The sequence below is a fragment of the Polyodon spathula genome, chromosome 5 (genome assembly GCF_017654505.1).
Source record: "Polyodon spathula isolate WHYD16114869_AA chromosome 5, ASM1765450v1, whole genome shotgun sequence".
NCBI lineage: Eukaryota > Metazoa > Chordata > Actinopteri > Acipenseriformes > Polyodontidae > Polyodon > Polyodon spathula.
The window spans coordinates 24,096,928-24,113,963 of NC_054538.1; the positions used below are offsets into that span (position 1 = coordinate 24,096,928).

General features: G+C 35.9%; 1 protein-coding gene across 1 annotated transcript in view; it reads left to right on the forward strand.

The window, feature by feature from the left end:
- LOC121315264 (KH domain-containing, RNA-binding, signal transduction-associated protein 2-like) overlaps nucleotides 1-17,036 on the forward strand; it is a 124,108-nt gene that overhangs the window by 58,138 nt on the left and 48,934 nt on the right. Inside the window, exon 3 of the mRNA XM_041249306.1 lies at nucleotides 9,456-9,572. Within this exon, the coding sequence (XP_041105240.1) occupies nucleotides 9,456-9,572 (117 nt within the window). The remainder of the gene's footprint in view (nucleotides 1-9,455; nucleotides 9,573-17,036) is intronic.

Here is a 17,036-nt window from a genome sequence, read left to right on the forward strand (position 1 = left end):
GTGTTTTTGAAGTGTATCATCAAAATCGGCATGTGGGCCTATGGCAAAGTGCACTTTATTAATTCACATGCAATTGTACCGCTACTCCAATTGAATGATTGATTAGCAGTTGAGTCTTGGTACAGCTGCATAAAAGCAGCATGTTTTCACATGCTCGGGTTGTGTGTTCGGTGAGTGGAGAACAGGTGTGGAGAGGAGAGAATTAAGAACGAGAAAACGAAACAAAGTAATTTATATGACCATTGTTTTCATTCACCTTGTTTATCTGTTAGTCCACTGTTTGTGTAACTGTTAGTCCATTTTGTTTGTCTGTTTATTTTGGCTTCACGTGCCATGTTCTATTTTTGTTACAACCGTTTTCTTTTCTGTTCTGTTTATTTATTAAATGCTGAGCTAGACCATTCACTCAGCTCCACCAAACTCCACCTCTCTTATTGTTTATTTCCTGTTTCTGGTCTGACGTCACCCACTCCGGCTGTCTTTGTGACAGGGCTACACATTTTTTTGTTCCTAGTGCCTAACCTTAGAACATAAGAACATAAGAAAGTTTACAAAAAAGAGAGGAGGCCATTCGTCCCACCTTGCTCGCTTGGTCATTAGTAGCTTGTTGTTCCCAGAATCTCATCAAGCAGCTTCTTGAAGGATCCCAGGGTGTCAGCTTCAATAACATTACTGCAGAGTTGGTTCCAGACTCCCACAATTCTCTATGTAAAAAAAGTGTCTCCTATTTTCTGTTCTGAATGCCCCATTATCTAATCTCCATTTGTGACCCCTGGTCCGTGTTTCTTTATTCAGGTCAAAAAATTCCCTCGGGTCGACATTATTGCTGCCTTTTAGAATTTTGTAGGCTCAGATTTGATTGCCCTATGGCTTATTATTTCCGTGAGACATCCCAGAAGATATCGCGTCGTCGGTGCTAAGGCACTGACATTAGAGCAGTCTGGCACGTTGGGGTTAATAAAGAAAAGACCACTAATGTAGGTGTACAACAGAGAAAAGGTAACAAGACAAACTTGCTTTTTTTTTTGCAGAAAGTAACTATAATATTATTACTCAGATCACAAATCTAACGTGTCATATTTAGGCTTGTTACTTTTCGATATTAAAGCTTGTTAAACGTCAAATTCCCCAAAAATATGAGTTCGACTGAAATAAATGTATATTTATTATCTTACCAAAATAATCATTTAGAAATCATCTCTAGTTTGTGTAGTTTTTATACTTGCTGTCTGTCTCTCTTTACTGCTCTGAAAGGTTAGGGGTCGCTGTCAGTCAACACAAGGTTCCAACTTATTTACCTTTAGGTGTAATTCGGTGGATGCCATAGAGGGCGGTCCCTCGCGGAGCTTCCAGGTTTTATAGGTATATTCAGCTTCTCTTTCCTCCCTGGCAGCATTCAGAGGGGGTGGGATTAGCCATTCAAACTACTTCCTTGTGGGGTGGGGGTCAGTTTACTTGTCAATCTCTTTCTTTGTTATTTATACACTCAGCACTGCTTCTGTGTTTGTTTTTATTCTCCTCCTCCCTCCTCCTCCACTTCCTCTTATTTCTAATACTGCTACGTCCGCACAGGGATCCCTCTGGGGGGGAAGTGAGTTTCACTCCTCCGACCGACTGGGTTAGCCTCCTGCCCAAGTCACTGCTGTCCCCGACGGTTCCTCGCCGGCTAGACGGGACTCTCAGCCACAACTATCCTGTTGTAGCTCATGTGTTAGCCTCACCAAGGCCACAACCTTGCTATCCCCTCTCCCTAGTTTCTTTTCAGATCCAAGCACCTTTCTGCTCCTTCTGGCTGGCTGGCTGGAGCTGGGCCCCGCCAAGGGGGGAGTTAGGCTGTATTTCTCTATTTTCCTCTCTCCAACACGGACCAGAGACACTTTATCTTAACTCTCCACCCCAACCAGCTGCCAGCCACGCTGCCTGAGGAGTAGTAGTAGAGACGGATTTATCCCTTTGTCTTTCATGTCTCTCATCGAGAGTGTCTTTTATGTTTGTCTTCTTATTCTCCTTGTTCGACCAGCTGCTAAGAGATGCCGCCTGGCTAATGACCTGGACTGAGAGCTTTGTCTTTATTTGTTCTGTCTCTCGTTCTCAATAGCCGCTCAGCGCTGCGTATGCGGCCTGACCCGGTGAGATATGAGAGTTCCCAGTGTTTTACATCTTGCCCAGCTATTTTCTTCTCAAGCTGACTAGCTTTATGTCTCTAATTCCTTTTTCACAAGCACCCTGTTCCTCAAATCAAACCTTTTTATACTACTCTACTCAAGCCCTTGTAAGCAACCAGTGAAATTAGGCTAGTGTAGTTTCACCGTCAGTAATTTCATCCTGTTCTGACTGATCTTGTTGGCTAAAGCAGCGTTAGAATGCTCTCCGTTCTGCTCTGAATGGCTAGGGGTTCACACTGAAGCAGTGCTAGAATGCTCTCACAGTGCCTGTCCTTCAAAGCAACTACTTTGAAATTAGAGGGTTAAGGTGTACGCTTTAGGTATGCAATGACAGTTATTAGTTTGATTTTAAAATGGGGCGCAAGAGAAAAACACTTAATGAGCATTTTGCACAATACCCTGGCCGACAGCTCAAGTCTCCGTGGCAGAATGAAGCAGGCTCGTTTGCCTTGCCTTCCAGTGACTCTGTGTCTGGCTGTGCTGAAACATGAGAGGGGAAGCTCAGACTTTGAATAATAAGTGCAAGTTTTGTTGCATGTTGAATAGGATAAAGGGGTTTCGCTAAATGAGATGTTTTTCAATGGCATAAACAATCTTTCTTTTTTTAAAGCATAAAGATCGATTTCACCCATTTTCTGCTTGAATTGAAAAATAAAGAGAAAAAAAAAATCTGGTAAATTCTTTCTAAAATAAATGTCGATATTACGTGTGGATTTGGCAAAAAAAAAAATCTAATCGAATAGCAGCAATTTCCTCATCATTGACAAAAGTAATATTATAACAGTAAAATGTTACTTAAGTAACGAGCTACCCCAGCTATGAAATATGAACTTTATCATTCAGAAGTCTATTTTCACCCACCAAAACAAAATAGAAAAATAAATCATATAGAACATGATTTACATGAATAGGGCTGGGAAAAAAAAACAAAAAAAAACATTGTGTCCAGAATGCATATAGTACATGTAAAAAAAGGGTAAATGTAAGGATGTATATAAATACACAATTACTTTTGCTAACATTTTTTTTTTTTAAATTGAGATATTTGTTTGTTTGACAGCAGCCTGTTGTCGTGCAAGTACAGCCATCCCAAGTTGCTTCTGCATTATCCAACAAATGCTTTTACCAACGGAGTTACAGATGTTTCACCTGCAATGTACAATTTAAATTCTAGCCACATTCTTACTGCAGTCTCAGGGTGCACATACTTACTGTAGCTGTTAACTCAGATGTTGCATTGCTTTTTGTATAACCTCTCTTCTGACATTTAGAAACCTTTGCAGTTTTGCATTTATAAATATGTAACATGTGCATGGTTCTAAATTATAACAGAAAAAATAAAAGGAAGCACAGTGACAAACTTTATTACAATATTGTGAACTTGCCACAGAGGATTGTTTGTTTAATATAGCAGTAAGTTTGGGAAAAACGTGTTAATTTGACACCAAAACCTGAGCTGAAGATAATAATAATAATAATAATAATAATAATAATAATAATAATAATAATAATAATAATAATAATAATAAATAAATAAATAAATAAAAATACATGAACATTAATGTTGTGTTATTCTTATTTTTGTTGTTATTAATTTTGTTGTTTTATGATTATGGTGACAATTTGCTGTCAGGCCAGACAGTACCTTAATGTACAGTGTTATAAAATCAGACAGCTTCATTGCAACTTGGCTGCTTTTCTGAGATACGCTGTATTATATTTAAAAGGGTCTTTAAAAATTAAATGTTCATAAAGTTAACATTTTCAGTCACCAATAAAATCTGACATAACATACCCTCTTAATTGTATCTCAAGCTTGAAAACAGTACATATTAAACAACCAAATTACAGCTTTGTACCATACTGTTATTGGTTTTAACTATGCAGCTTCCCCTCACAGCATTTAACATGCTGGCGGAGGTCCACTCTGTAAGGAAGTTTGGTATTTCACTACTCTTTCACATCTCAATGAAATGGACAAATGTAAATAAGATGATTTCTGTCATGAATTCCTTTGAACTTTTGGACTGTATTGTATATTCCACAAATATTTGATCACTAGTATAGATGTGGCTTATTATGCCCAAACCTACAGAACACTATTAATTTGTAAAAAGGCAACAACAAGTGATACTGTACAAGAAACCCCAGCTGTCTTTTCTTGGTATATAAATAAATGGGAGCACCATAACAGTTGTTTAAAATAAATTACTTTAAAATTTTTGGCAAATGTAGCCAAAATTTATTGTCAGCCAACAGTTAAGGCTTTGAAAATATTTCTAGAACTTCATATTTTACCTGGCAGTCACTAATGAAGAGGGTAACAGAGAGCAATATGAGGGCCTTCAAACTTCATTTGAAACTGACTGTTGCTCCAGACATTCATTAGTTTAATGCAAACAGAGCACACTTAAGTACCAGCCCAATGAAGTTATTGTGAGGGTGGTGTTTTATTGTAGTCAGTTACCATCTGTTCTCAGGCACAGTGCCAATACTGCATGTGTCTATGGGACATCTGCAGCAAATGCAGATGTATCCCTGTCAAACAAAAAGTGCAAAATCACATTACTTATAGTTGCAGCGTTGGTAGATAAGCAGCCTCAACACTCATGAACACTTCAAGGTGCTATTTTTCATGAAGTTATATTACCAATGTATTTAATACCTGTACAGTGAATGTTTTTGTATAGCTATTAAATGATAACTTGTGGAAAATAAGCAGTGTACTTTAAGGAAGGGTAATAGATTTGTTTTAAAAAGTACAATTTGAAGCTATTGAGGTGGGCCAAAGTGTTAGCTTGGGACTTACAGCTTAACATAAGCACACCGTGACAGATTTGTGGCTGATTAATAGTGTTATGTTAACCAATATAAGTGGTCTGGCCCTCCTGAAAAAATAAGAAATGTCAAGTTTTAAATATTCAGTTCAACTTTTTAAGTACTCTGATTTATTAAACAGGGTGTTTTTAAAGAAAATATTATTTCTAACATTAAATACGTATTCCGTACAGTTAATACCACAGTATTGTTATTAGGTTGTTTATTAAATATTTCCAAGTCTAAAATGTTCTGTAAAATACAGCACTTGTATTATCTATTCATTGAAGACTTTTCTTTCCTGGAACATATTTAACCAATGATGTAATTATCTCAACCACCGTGGAGTCCCGATGGTAGCATATCTTTAATGGAGTTAGATTCATATGTTTTTGTGTACCATATACAGTAACTTTAATATTAAGAGTAGACTGTTATTCTATAGCATTTCTTCTATAACATCGTAAAACATAACAATCAATATAAATTCCTAAACAGACAATCACATAACATTCCACATAGGGTGCTGCTAACACTGAACGCAGCTATTAAGAGTGGCGATATTTGTATGTGTTAATTATAACCAGGGACTGCTTACCCTATATTTTATTACAGCTGTAATGCTAACGGTTAAGGCTGTCCCCCAGGATATTATTTTTATGTTTCATTACTGGTGATTGCAGGCACTCATGAACCACGACAGCCAGCATAAATTATGAAATGTCAACTGCTTTATTTAAATAGCACTTCTTCACTGATGGGCATATCATAGTGAATTTAAGGTTACAGATGGCATAGCAACAGCAAAGGAGTACGCAGGAAATTATTTAGAAGTGATATATATATATATATATATATATATATATATATATATATATATATATATATATATATATATATAATAAAATACTGATCCTCATATAAAATTGAACTGCATTAGTTTTGCCATTAATTTTAACATAAAAAGTGTTGCACCTTGAGTTTGCTGCAATCTATTTGAGAAGGACAAGTATCCTAAAAATAGGGGCATTGTCCTTGTATCTCCTTTCTCGGTCAGTCATAAAGGAATATGTGTTTCCTCAGTTTTGCACAACTAAGCAATTTGCTTATAGTTTGCTTGCAGGGCTAAAGGGAGAGTTGGAAGAACATCTTGCTGGAGCAATAGCTGGTAACAGTCAGCTCATATCAGTTAAGCCCTTCACACTGTTATGATGTACCAAGGTCAGAACCTACCCGGTGTCGTGTGGGCCGGCTGCGTGATTTCACATTGCTTTTGATAAAGCAGGGTTGACCTGGGTGACAGATGCAAGTAAACAATTTGCGTGTCAATCACGTGTTATGGACGCTTCCATCCAATCTTCTCTGGATTGAACAGTCGGCCCAAATGTTGATTAGAGCAAATGTTTCTTCATCTCTTCTTTAATTGGCCTTTGCATATACAGCATTTTCTTTCAAACACAGTGTCATTTGTTGGTTTCAAGCAGTGATACATGGCTGCCTGTGAGCAAACCAGCTGCAAGGAATAGCAGTATATAAGAAAGGAACATGTGTATATTGGTAAGCACTGTCAGGGAATTATGTGCCAGTGCCATACCTAAGCAACCTTTCCATAGTCATACAACACAATCATTTATTGTTATACCATGAGTGGCCAAAACACAATCATGGTCAACAATGGCACCACAGTTCACAAAATGTTTGGTTTGCCCCTATTGGATATCCTGACAGTTATACCTTGTTTATTTCAAGCATTGGTGGATTTATTTATAGAAAATAACAAACAAGTATGTGTTTTCTAATCATTCCATTCTGCTAATTTCCCCACAGGGCAACCTTTACACAATTTACATGATTTTTGGTCTCTGTTTGCAATTTATTTTAAGTTCTTACTACGATATTATCGTAGTAAGAACTTATCAGACACAAGAGGTGGTCTAAACTGTAAACTGTATTGTTTCTTTGTATCCTGACTTTCAATAGATCAGCATAAGCTAACATTACTTGATACTTACTAGAACTGAGAAAAAAAGTATGGTAATAGTTTTAAACTGACAAAACTAATTTATTGAACTGAAATGCTCCCAAGATTTGAAGTTTGATATGTTTCTGTAGGTATTTAACTTATTTGAACTACTTTAAAACAATTGGATCATCATGTTTGTGTTCTTCTGTGGAGATTTTATCACTATGTTGATTTTTGCATGACCACTTCCAGAGACACCTTTGTGTGTTAAACTATGTTAAAATCAATACATCACTCCAGTCATCAATTAAATTAATTCATAAACATTAAACAAGTCAGTGGTTCTATTTTCAGTAACACTTCACATTGTCTCTAACTACTGTTTGCATAGTAATTACTTAGTGTATATATATATATACACTATATCATTTTATAACCGTAACCCTATGTCTAACTCTAAACCTAATCCTAACTCTAAACCGAACCCTTTTCTGATACAACTGTGTATTTACATATACTATACATGTTAAGTACATTGTAATTATGCATAATACCATTGTAATTATGTGTAAGTACACATGTATTTACTATGTAACTACTACGTAAATACATTATAATACATTATTTATAATAATTAGAAACACTTAACTCTCTGCAGTCCATTTATTCAGTGCTTGTCAGGTGCATCAGGTCCAATTTATTTTCACATGCGCTGTTTATTTTACAAACGCTGTTTAATTTTTTTTTTCAGCGTAAAACAGGTTTAAAAGGCATTGAATCACAAAAGAACACTCAATACTGTATCTCCAGCCAAGCCTCCCCTTGTTCACTGTATTTTGCACATACGTCTTTATAGACTTGCATGCTGATAAATCCTTTCCCGATCACTCGTTTTACCACCAAACTCCTCACTAATGCGATCCAAGTCATTATTTAATTACTATAACATCTCAAAAAGCTCTGCAAATGTCTGTGATATTCTTTGAGCGCTGGATGTGGAAGCAGCTATCTCCTTTGTTTATCAATCAGTCAATAAATCTTTATTTAATATAGCGCCCTTCACAATAATTTGTCACAAGGCACTTCACAACAGAACAAAACAGCAATTGTTTGTTGAGCACAAAAACAATCAACAATAAATATAAAAATGCAAAACTCTACAAGTAAAATGTAGTACAATACAAGGCAATAATATCTAAAATATGAACGACAGATTATAAAAATATGTCTTCAATCTGGTTTTAAAAACAGCTACAGTTGGTGCCTCCCTTACTGAAACTGGAAGTTGATTCCATAGTTTAGGAGCAGTCCTGCATCCTGGGATCGCAGTGGTCTTATAGGTGTATATGGGATTAAAATATCATTTGAATATGAGGGAGCTAAACCATTTAATGTTTTGTTTGTAATAAGCATAACCTTAAAATCAACCCTGAAATTTACAATGAGCCAATGTAGGGCTGCCAGTACTGGGGTAATCTGATCATATCTCGTACTTCTTGTTAAGACCCTACAATTCTTGTTAATCTGCAATTGCAATCATCATCATTCACTCATTCATTGCCATTCATTCATTGTGGATTCTGCATGCTGGAACAAGTATTCTGAAAAGCTATTATATATTCTAGCTGTATAACAGGACTATCATACATGTGATTTTTTTCCAGTTAATGATACAATCAGAGCAGAGTCTTCACATCACGTGCGCCTGTCGCCACTGGTGTGAAAGATGGTGTTGCAGCGAAAGTAATTAATATAGCAGGTGAAATGCAGATGCAGTAATCCCAAGAAACAAACAGACACAAAGTATGGGTGAAAATGGGTTGTTTTATTGTAATCCAAAGGTCTGATGACCAGGCAGTAAATGATAATAAGCTTGCAATTCATAGCAATGAAAAAAGGTTGCAGTACCGTAAATAATAAGCACATTACTAAACACACAATTTGACACAAACAGGATCACAAGTCCAAAGTGAGTGCTGTAGTGCTTGTGGTGACAATGTATTACGTGCGTCAACAACATGTTGTCCGAATTTAGTGCTGCCCATGAGCGACAGCTCCGGATCGTGGTAGCCATCTAGTCTAGTGAACATGCCATGCCATTAGCCTTCCAGGTCAATGATTTGGTGTATCGTAGCTCCGCCCCCTTTCTAGATGGCCAACTTCCGCCGAACCCTGGGAATGAATTGTCGGGCCATCCAGTCCAGTGTACTCTGTTCCCATTACACAGCACCCTCGCAGGGAGGGAGGGAGATCTAACACCAAGAATCATTATTTCTCTGTCACAAAAACATAGATCAGTTTTTGCATAATTAGCATGTATATGAAAAAAGTAAGGCTCCTGCAGAAAGGTACTAAGTCATTCAATTGTATAAATGTAGGTTTGTTTTTAAATCCTTCCTACATTAATCTCTAAACTTTTGGAGACAGCAGAAAATAGTGTTCAAACTTTTGCAGGGATATAAGATTATCTTCCTAACAAATTCTATTGTAACTTTTTACTTTCTTTGCAGTTTAATTTTGTCGGTAAATTGCTTGGACCACGAGGCAACTCACTGAAGAGGTTACAAGAAGAAACAGGGGCAAAAATGTCCATCCTAGGGAAAGGATCAATGAGGGATAAAGCCAAGGTATGGCAAAATTGTATTTTTATAAATACATTTATTTATATGACTTGGAAATAATTTACAGATAGTTTTACAGCTAACCCTTTTATCCAACCTACTCTTGGGGAGTTTACTGTTCTATAAACAGTACTGAAACTTTTCTTTCTAAAAAACTGAAAATCATTTGTCACTTTATATCATACATGGAGATATGCCTCCAGCATAGAGTGGTTTGGATAAAGGTTCTATTGTGCTTTCTGAAAGAATTAGATGAATGCCTCTTACTTAATAAGAGATAAATATGTTAAAATAATACAAATAACCACTGCTCAGTTTAAAGAAAACGCATGCTTGTAACAATTATAACAAATATATCAACAGCTGATTAATATTTATTCATCTTAATAACTATCAGAATGAAGAGGCAATACATGTAAATACTAACTACCTAAGTAGTACAAATTCTTTTTTTTATTGTTTTTTTTCTTTTAAACATAAAATGTCGACACATTTTCATCCCACAAAACATCCTTTGTTAATAGCAAACATAATAGAATCGTAGCAATTTACACTACTCTAAACGGTAATGATCAGGAGCCCAGCCATTACACAACACTAATGGTTGTGCTTCTTGATAATAGCTATTATGATACATATATTTACCAAAGTCTTCTTGTTAAAAATAAATAATTAAAAATAAAATGCTTGTCAGTAGCTGTGGAGTCTAGTATCGTATCTTCTGCCATGAGGGCATTTTTTCTGTACTAATCCAAACTGTCCACACAGTGATGTCCATTTTTATTGATCTGGTGTTGTTCTGAAATGTTGATTAAGATATCTGTCCCATAAAACTTTCAAGAAAACCTATGCAGGGAAGGAATAACTGTCACTTGAACATTGTTGAACCAGTTGTCATTGATTTGAACCAGTTGGGCTGAGGTGTTTTTTTGCACTGTAAAAGTACCCTCTAAGCTCCTGCTTGGAAAAGAAAAACAAGAAAATATATTAACACATTTACACAAAGATTAAGCAAGTGTTTATATATTATATAGCAGATAAATGAAACATGCACACATTCATGTATTGTGACTTTTAGATGTATCTGATTATTTGATATTGTCTTCTTGGTTGTGAAAGTTGAAATATTTTTTGTGTCCTCAAAAAATGTAATTAAAACTTTCAGAGCTCTTTGGAAATGCAATACCCCATCTCCACTGGCACATCTGACCCGTGAGGACTCGATACAGTACGGGTGGCTCTCCACTGGCTATTTGTCGAGCCATGCGAGAACCAAACCATGAAACTCTGGCCTCACAGGACATCTGAATCCGTCTGCGAGCCAAGCCGACCCAGGGGCGGGATTTAGGATTTTTGTCATTACGTTGCGTCAGTCAGTACACTCCACAAAGACAAACTACAAACATGCTGGGCAGTGAGTGTGATGAGAGAAAAGTACAGCCTTGGGACGTTGAGGAAGTGCAGGCTCTAGTTTTTCTGTGGGCAGATTGAAGTTTCTGAAGATTTGAAGCAAATGGGCATAAACCATGGATACGGTACACTTAACTCACACGCTCAAAAACACAAAATTCTGCCAAATTTCTCTTCCATAACCTTTATTATATTAATATTTAAAAAAAAATGCAGAAAATGAAAAAAAAATATATATAAATATATTTACAAAAACATAGTAAAACAAAATACAGCTGTACCATACATACAACTATAGCTCTCGTTGTGCTCACGCAAATTCTTTTTTTTAGCACCCAAACAAAAAATAACTAGAAAAAAAAGACAACTATCCTTAAAACAGGATATATTTGGCAAATCACATAAAATGTGTGGATTGAAAAGAAATTCCTAAATATATTTACAAATATAGTGATATAAAATACAGTTTTTCCATTGGTCTATTAATTTTTTAACACCCTTTGTTTGAGCTTATTTTACTTAATAACAATAATTAGTAACAACTGTCTTTCGTTGTGTGATGTCAGTTGCAAGTTTTGGCTCTGCAGTGGAAAAACAACCCAGTCTCTCCTTAACTGCATCGTGAGAGCTAGGTACGGCCCCCAGCATGGCTCGCTTGTACAGCGGAAAAGAGGCATAAGATGTATTTCATGACAATCAAAAGCAATGTATTACAGTTTATCAGTGGGTTTGACAGAGGCTTAGGCTGCATTCTCACTGAATCCATTTCAAACGGACGCGGTCTGGTTAGTTTAGTTTGAAACTTGGTTTAGTATTGTAAAGTTAGTTTTTTTGGTCATTTTCCATTTTGTTCAGCACCAAGTTCGTTTCTGTTCACAATGCAGTTTTCAAGTGCACTCAGTTTGTTTACATGGTGTGTGAAACGCAGGTTTGCAATATCATGCAAGGCATATTGAAAGATGGCAGCTATGTGTTTTTAATATAACATGTTTTAGATTGTTACATATTGCTGTAGAAGAAAGCACTAGGGGACTACTTTTCTAATTCAATTAATATATGTCTTAAAAGCCTACAGTAGGAGAATAATGGTTTATGCAATTAACCAGCAGTTGTTCACATTGACATTTCGCAAGCGAACCAGGTTCACATTTCACACCTGATCAAGTTGTGTGTGTCAGTATGACGAACATTTGTACTGTACGCATGGGAGACCAACCTTCTCAAACTCGTATCGAATTTTATCGGTGATTAACACTTGTTATTGAGAGTTATTTTATTTTTACATTAGTCGTTTTTCGTGTGAGTTTACAGCAAAAAGCACAATAAATTATATTTTTATATATGAATACTATCATCATGAATATAGTATATATATATATATATATATATATATATATATATATATATATATATATATATATATATATATATATATATATATATATATATAATAAAAAATAATAATATCAAACAGCAAATTTTTAACATTTAGGTTTCTGTAGATTTCCGGCAACTAAAGTCTCTTATCCCGTAAAAGTAAAAGAGTAAAAATTCAGTGTATTTAACAACCCACTCCTCCATGGTGCTTCCTCCCAGGGATTTCCAGGATAACTGAAGTTCAAGTTCAGATTCATCCCTTTTATCGCTCAAAACCCCACCCCTCAGGTCAACCCCCCACTCAGGGACTGCCAGGCCACCTAACAATCAGCCTGCAGTACCAACCATGTGAGGCATGAACGTACAGTTGTTGTTCATATCTCCTATTTGTCAGGGGTACAGAGCTTTAGTGTTGTAGTGTTCATTTACTCCGCCACAGAGATCTATAAATCCGGACCTGAAGGACAACAGCTGTAAACCTCTGTTGTACACAGTGGAGTCTTTTCAACTTTCTACAAACTCTTTTTCCAATAGTGTACATGACTGGGTATGTTCAATTGATCTAAATGACGGCGGATCTAAATACGGCCATCCTTTAAATAATTAAAATAGGACCCTCTCTATCATTTTTCATTTTTTGGTATCATAAATACACCAAGAATCAATTTTTAGATGTTTGAAAAAAAAAAATATGTAAAATACTAGAGAGGTAACCTATTTTAATTATTTAAAGGATGGCTGTATTTAGAGCCACTGTTAGACTTAGGCTCTGACATAACAGACATATACAGATTTTGTAATTGTTTTGGTACAGACCTCTCTAAAAATGATTTATTTCTTTTGGCACAGATTCATATAAAATATTCCTATTGCATGATATTTATTTTAATTGTGATTGCTCTTATACAGTATTATTGAAATACATGTATATTAATCAACTTTACCAAAGCACTGGTGACCTGGTTAATATATTTGCACTGTGTAGCTTGGTTATTGTATTGCCTGTTGCAGACGCCATTTGACCCCTTTTTAAAATTGCATTACATGACCAACTACTAGGGTGCTACTCATCGCGCTGTGTTCGTAAAGCATTTATGCAAGTGCTAAGGGGTGGATTTGACCACCTATAAAAAAAAAAAAAAAAAAAAAAGAAAATTAGCAGTGGGATAAATGCTTTGTGAATATGTACTATGTAACATGAGAGTAAAATCAATAATCTTTTAATTAGCTCCTTCAAGTGCTCTCGAACGACATTTCTTACAGTAAACCTGTAGTCTTTACAAGTTACACATGGGCTGTAACAAATGTATTTCAAACACGTTATACATGTTGCAGGCAATCCACAACCAAAACATTATACTTTGCCTCTCTCTTGGTAGCCCCCCCCCCTTTTCTTTCTTTTAATGTATGTATGTTGATTTTTTGAAAGCACTTTACATGGATTGCTGTGTGGTGTGATGGTAACATGTTGATTTCCAAGTACTGTACCTCAAACACCGGTTCCATCAGTAGAGACCATGTAAGACCATGAGCCATTGGTAGTTACCCAGTTTTTACCATATCATTACAACAACAGAATCACTGTAATCATTCCTTTAACAATATCATTTTACAAACTGCTTCATAAGCAGTAAGATCAAGTAAGAAAGCAAGCAACTTTACCCAGGGAAAGAGTTTATATCAGAGAGATGCAGTCGCCCTAGCGCCTTAACAATCTGCCCTGAAGGCTGATGAGCTCACTGGGACTGATTTTCAGAACACCACCAACTCACAAGCAATACATTACCTTCAGTGATTCTTGTTTTCTGGACCCATGAGGACAATGCAGAGGCCTATGCAATGTCTGAGGGTTGTTTTTTCTCCAGGATGGAGCAATGAAATAAATAAAAATAAGCAAGCACATTATTATTCTTTACCTATGGATAATATCAAAGCATATTATCCTTAGGAAAAAAATAAGACACACAGTGCATATAAGCTTTACCAGTGGAGATTTTAGCACACATTCTTCTGATAATGGAAGTGTTAATAATAATAAATTGAGGTAAAACTATTTAAAAAAGAGCCAGCTAATCAAATAAAAAGCCCAGCTGCAGTACACGTGGGAATTATAAAAAACAAAACCAACAACACAATGCTTCATGTGTTTTTACTTCCCTTAACAAAACCACAAACACTTTAAGGAAAAATAATTCATAATGTTCCATTCAATTGGCCAATATCAATTAGACTGGACTGTGATATTGCAGGGTGACATGTCAGCAGTGGATTGATAGGTAATGTGGAAATTGAAAATCATTGTTTATTGTTCTCATCTCTACAAATGACTGACATAGTTATCAAAGATTACAATATTGTTCTAATAATTTATTGGGCAACTCACCTTAATTTGTGTTCCAACCAGGGGTGTCATTTGTTGTGGGGAAGGTAGGGCAGTTGCCCCCACCCCAGACCATAGTTTGCCTACCCCCAAATGGTTTGTTCCATTATGTCTTCCTTCCTTACTTTTTGACTCCCCCAGGCACTAAAGAATATCATATAAAGATGATCAGTTTTCTTCAGAAACTAATAAAAAAAAAGTTTAAACATCATTCTTTTTTAATCTCTCCTGGATCCAGAATGAAGTCGGCAACGTTTGCTATGTGATGTAATTGCTCATGCTTTGAGGCTCAAGGCGTCAGCGGGCATTTATTCATTTGTGATTGATAGTTCATCGTTGTCCAATGATTATATCAACATCACAGGATTACACTGCATTCTATTATTTCTATAATAATAGAATATTATTGATGTCATGAGTCAAAGAAAAATTTCGGATATGCCACAGCAGGTGGAAAATGAAAGAAATTAAATGACAGCAAGACACTAAGAAGGGATTCGCTTGCAGAATAAAATATTAATATTGCTTATGCCCAGGTAAAAAGAAAAGGTACCATAGATTTTTTAAATGATATTTAAACTCATATGTAGGGCTGTGCTGTGCATTTTCAGATTAAAATATAATTTAGTCATGTTATGCATTAGGTTTTTCACAGCCCATCCTTTGCTTGATCAGGGTCAATACGGCATTATTTGAATTATCAATATTATTATACGGTATTGCAGTTCTTGCAGAATATAATTTAAACACCAAAAGAAGCGTGGCGACACATTGCACAAGTTTTATAAATGATATTGGATTTTAAAGCAACCACTCAACTAAACTAGGGCTGTATTGAACATTCCACTGTTTTTTCCGTTTAGTCGGTGTGGCAATGTTGCCCCGTCCCTGTGTGTATTTCAGTGTTGTATGTTACATGTAGCGTGTTAATGTTGGTGTCTAGTCATTGGTACACAGGATATAAATGGGTCTGTGTAACACGGGTGGTTTAAAATATATATTTGTATTTAGACAGGAGGATTGCACAGCACTTTACATGCAGGTAAAATGTAATCATATGTGAGTACAGGGAATTGCACTTTATTAATTCACTTCACTTCATTATTAATGCAGTTGTACCAAGACACCAATTGAATGATTGAGTAGCAGCAGAGTCTCGGTACAGCTGCATAAAAGCAGCATGTTTTCATTCACTTGGGGTTGTGTGTTTGGTGAGTGGAGAACGGGTTTGGAGACAGAGGTAATAATATTGATAGTAAATAATAATATCAGTTCACCATGTTTGTCCGTGTAGTCTGTTTTGTTTGTCTCTTTATTTTGGCTGAAGTGCCGTGTCCTGTGTTTTTCTTGTCTTATAATTTTTTATTTTCTGTCTGTTCATTAAATGCTGAGCGAAAACAATCACTAAGCTCCACCTGTTGTTTATTTGTTGGTTCCTGGTTCTGGTCTGAGGTCACTCACTACAGCTGTCTTTGTGACAGTCGATTTTCAGCATTACCGAAAAGTGAATAACCAAAAAAAAATCTATCTATCTATCTATCTATCTATCTATCTATCTATCTATCTATCTATCTATCTATCTATCTATCTCCACGCAAAGCAGTGGTTTTACTGTATTTACCGTAATCTTTAACACTAAACATATAGAAATAGTTAAGCGATAGAATACATTCATTTTAGAAACTAAACTTGGTCTGAAGAATGGTATTTACTGTGAGAGGTATAGCTGCTTTATAAACTTGTTGTCTTTTTCACAATGAATCGTCAGAAAATGATATTTACAGTGGTACCCTACAGTAATAGATGCATTCTGGCTAAAATGTATTCTTAGAATTGCATTTTTAAGATAGTGCATTGCTTAAGTTTGCATTTATCTGGAAAGAAATGATTAGGCAGTGTTATAAATGAAAACGAATGGGTTTATTTTTCTAACACATTTGATGGTATTAGTTATTTTCTGCTCTGTGTGTTCAGGTTTTAAAGAGAATGTCGGTTTAATGCCGATTTAGTTGGTCTAAGTTTGCACCCAAGCATGCATGCATTCAATAATAATAATAATGCCATCGGCAAAGTGCAGCACGCTATCTCGTTGTAAACAGGCCCAGTCACCGCCTTTTTTCTCATTCATGATGCTATTTGTGACAGAGAATGTTCAATGCCTAAACAGCTTTGCCCCGCCCTGGTTACGATGCTCCCTGGGCATTTTACATAAGTTACACACGATGGAATATATTAAAATAACCGTTCATAACACTCACACACTGTTCAATTGTAACCTACAGTAAACCACTACAAGATAATAA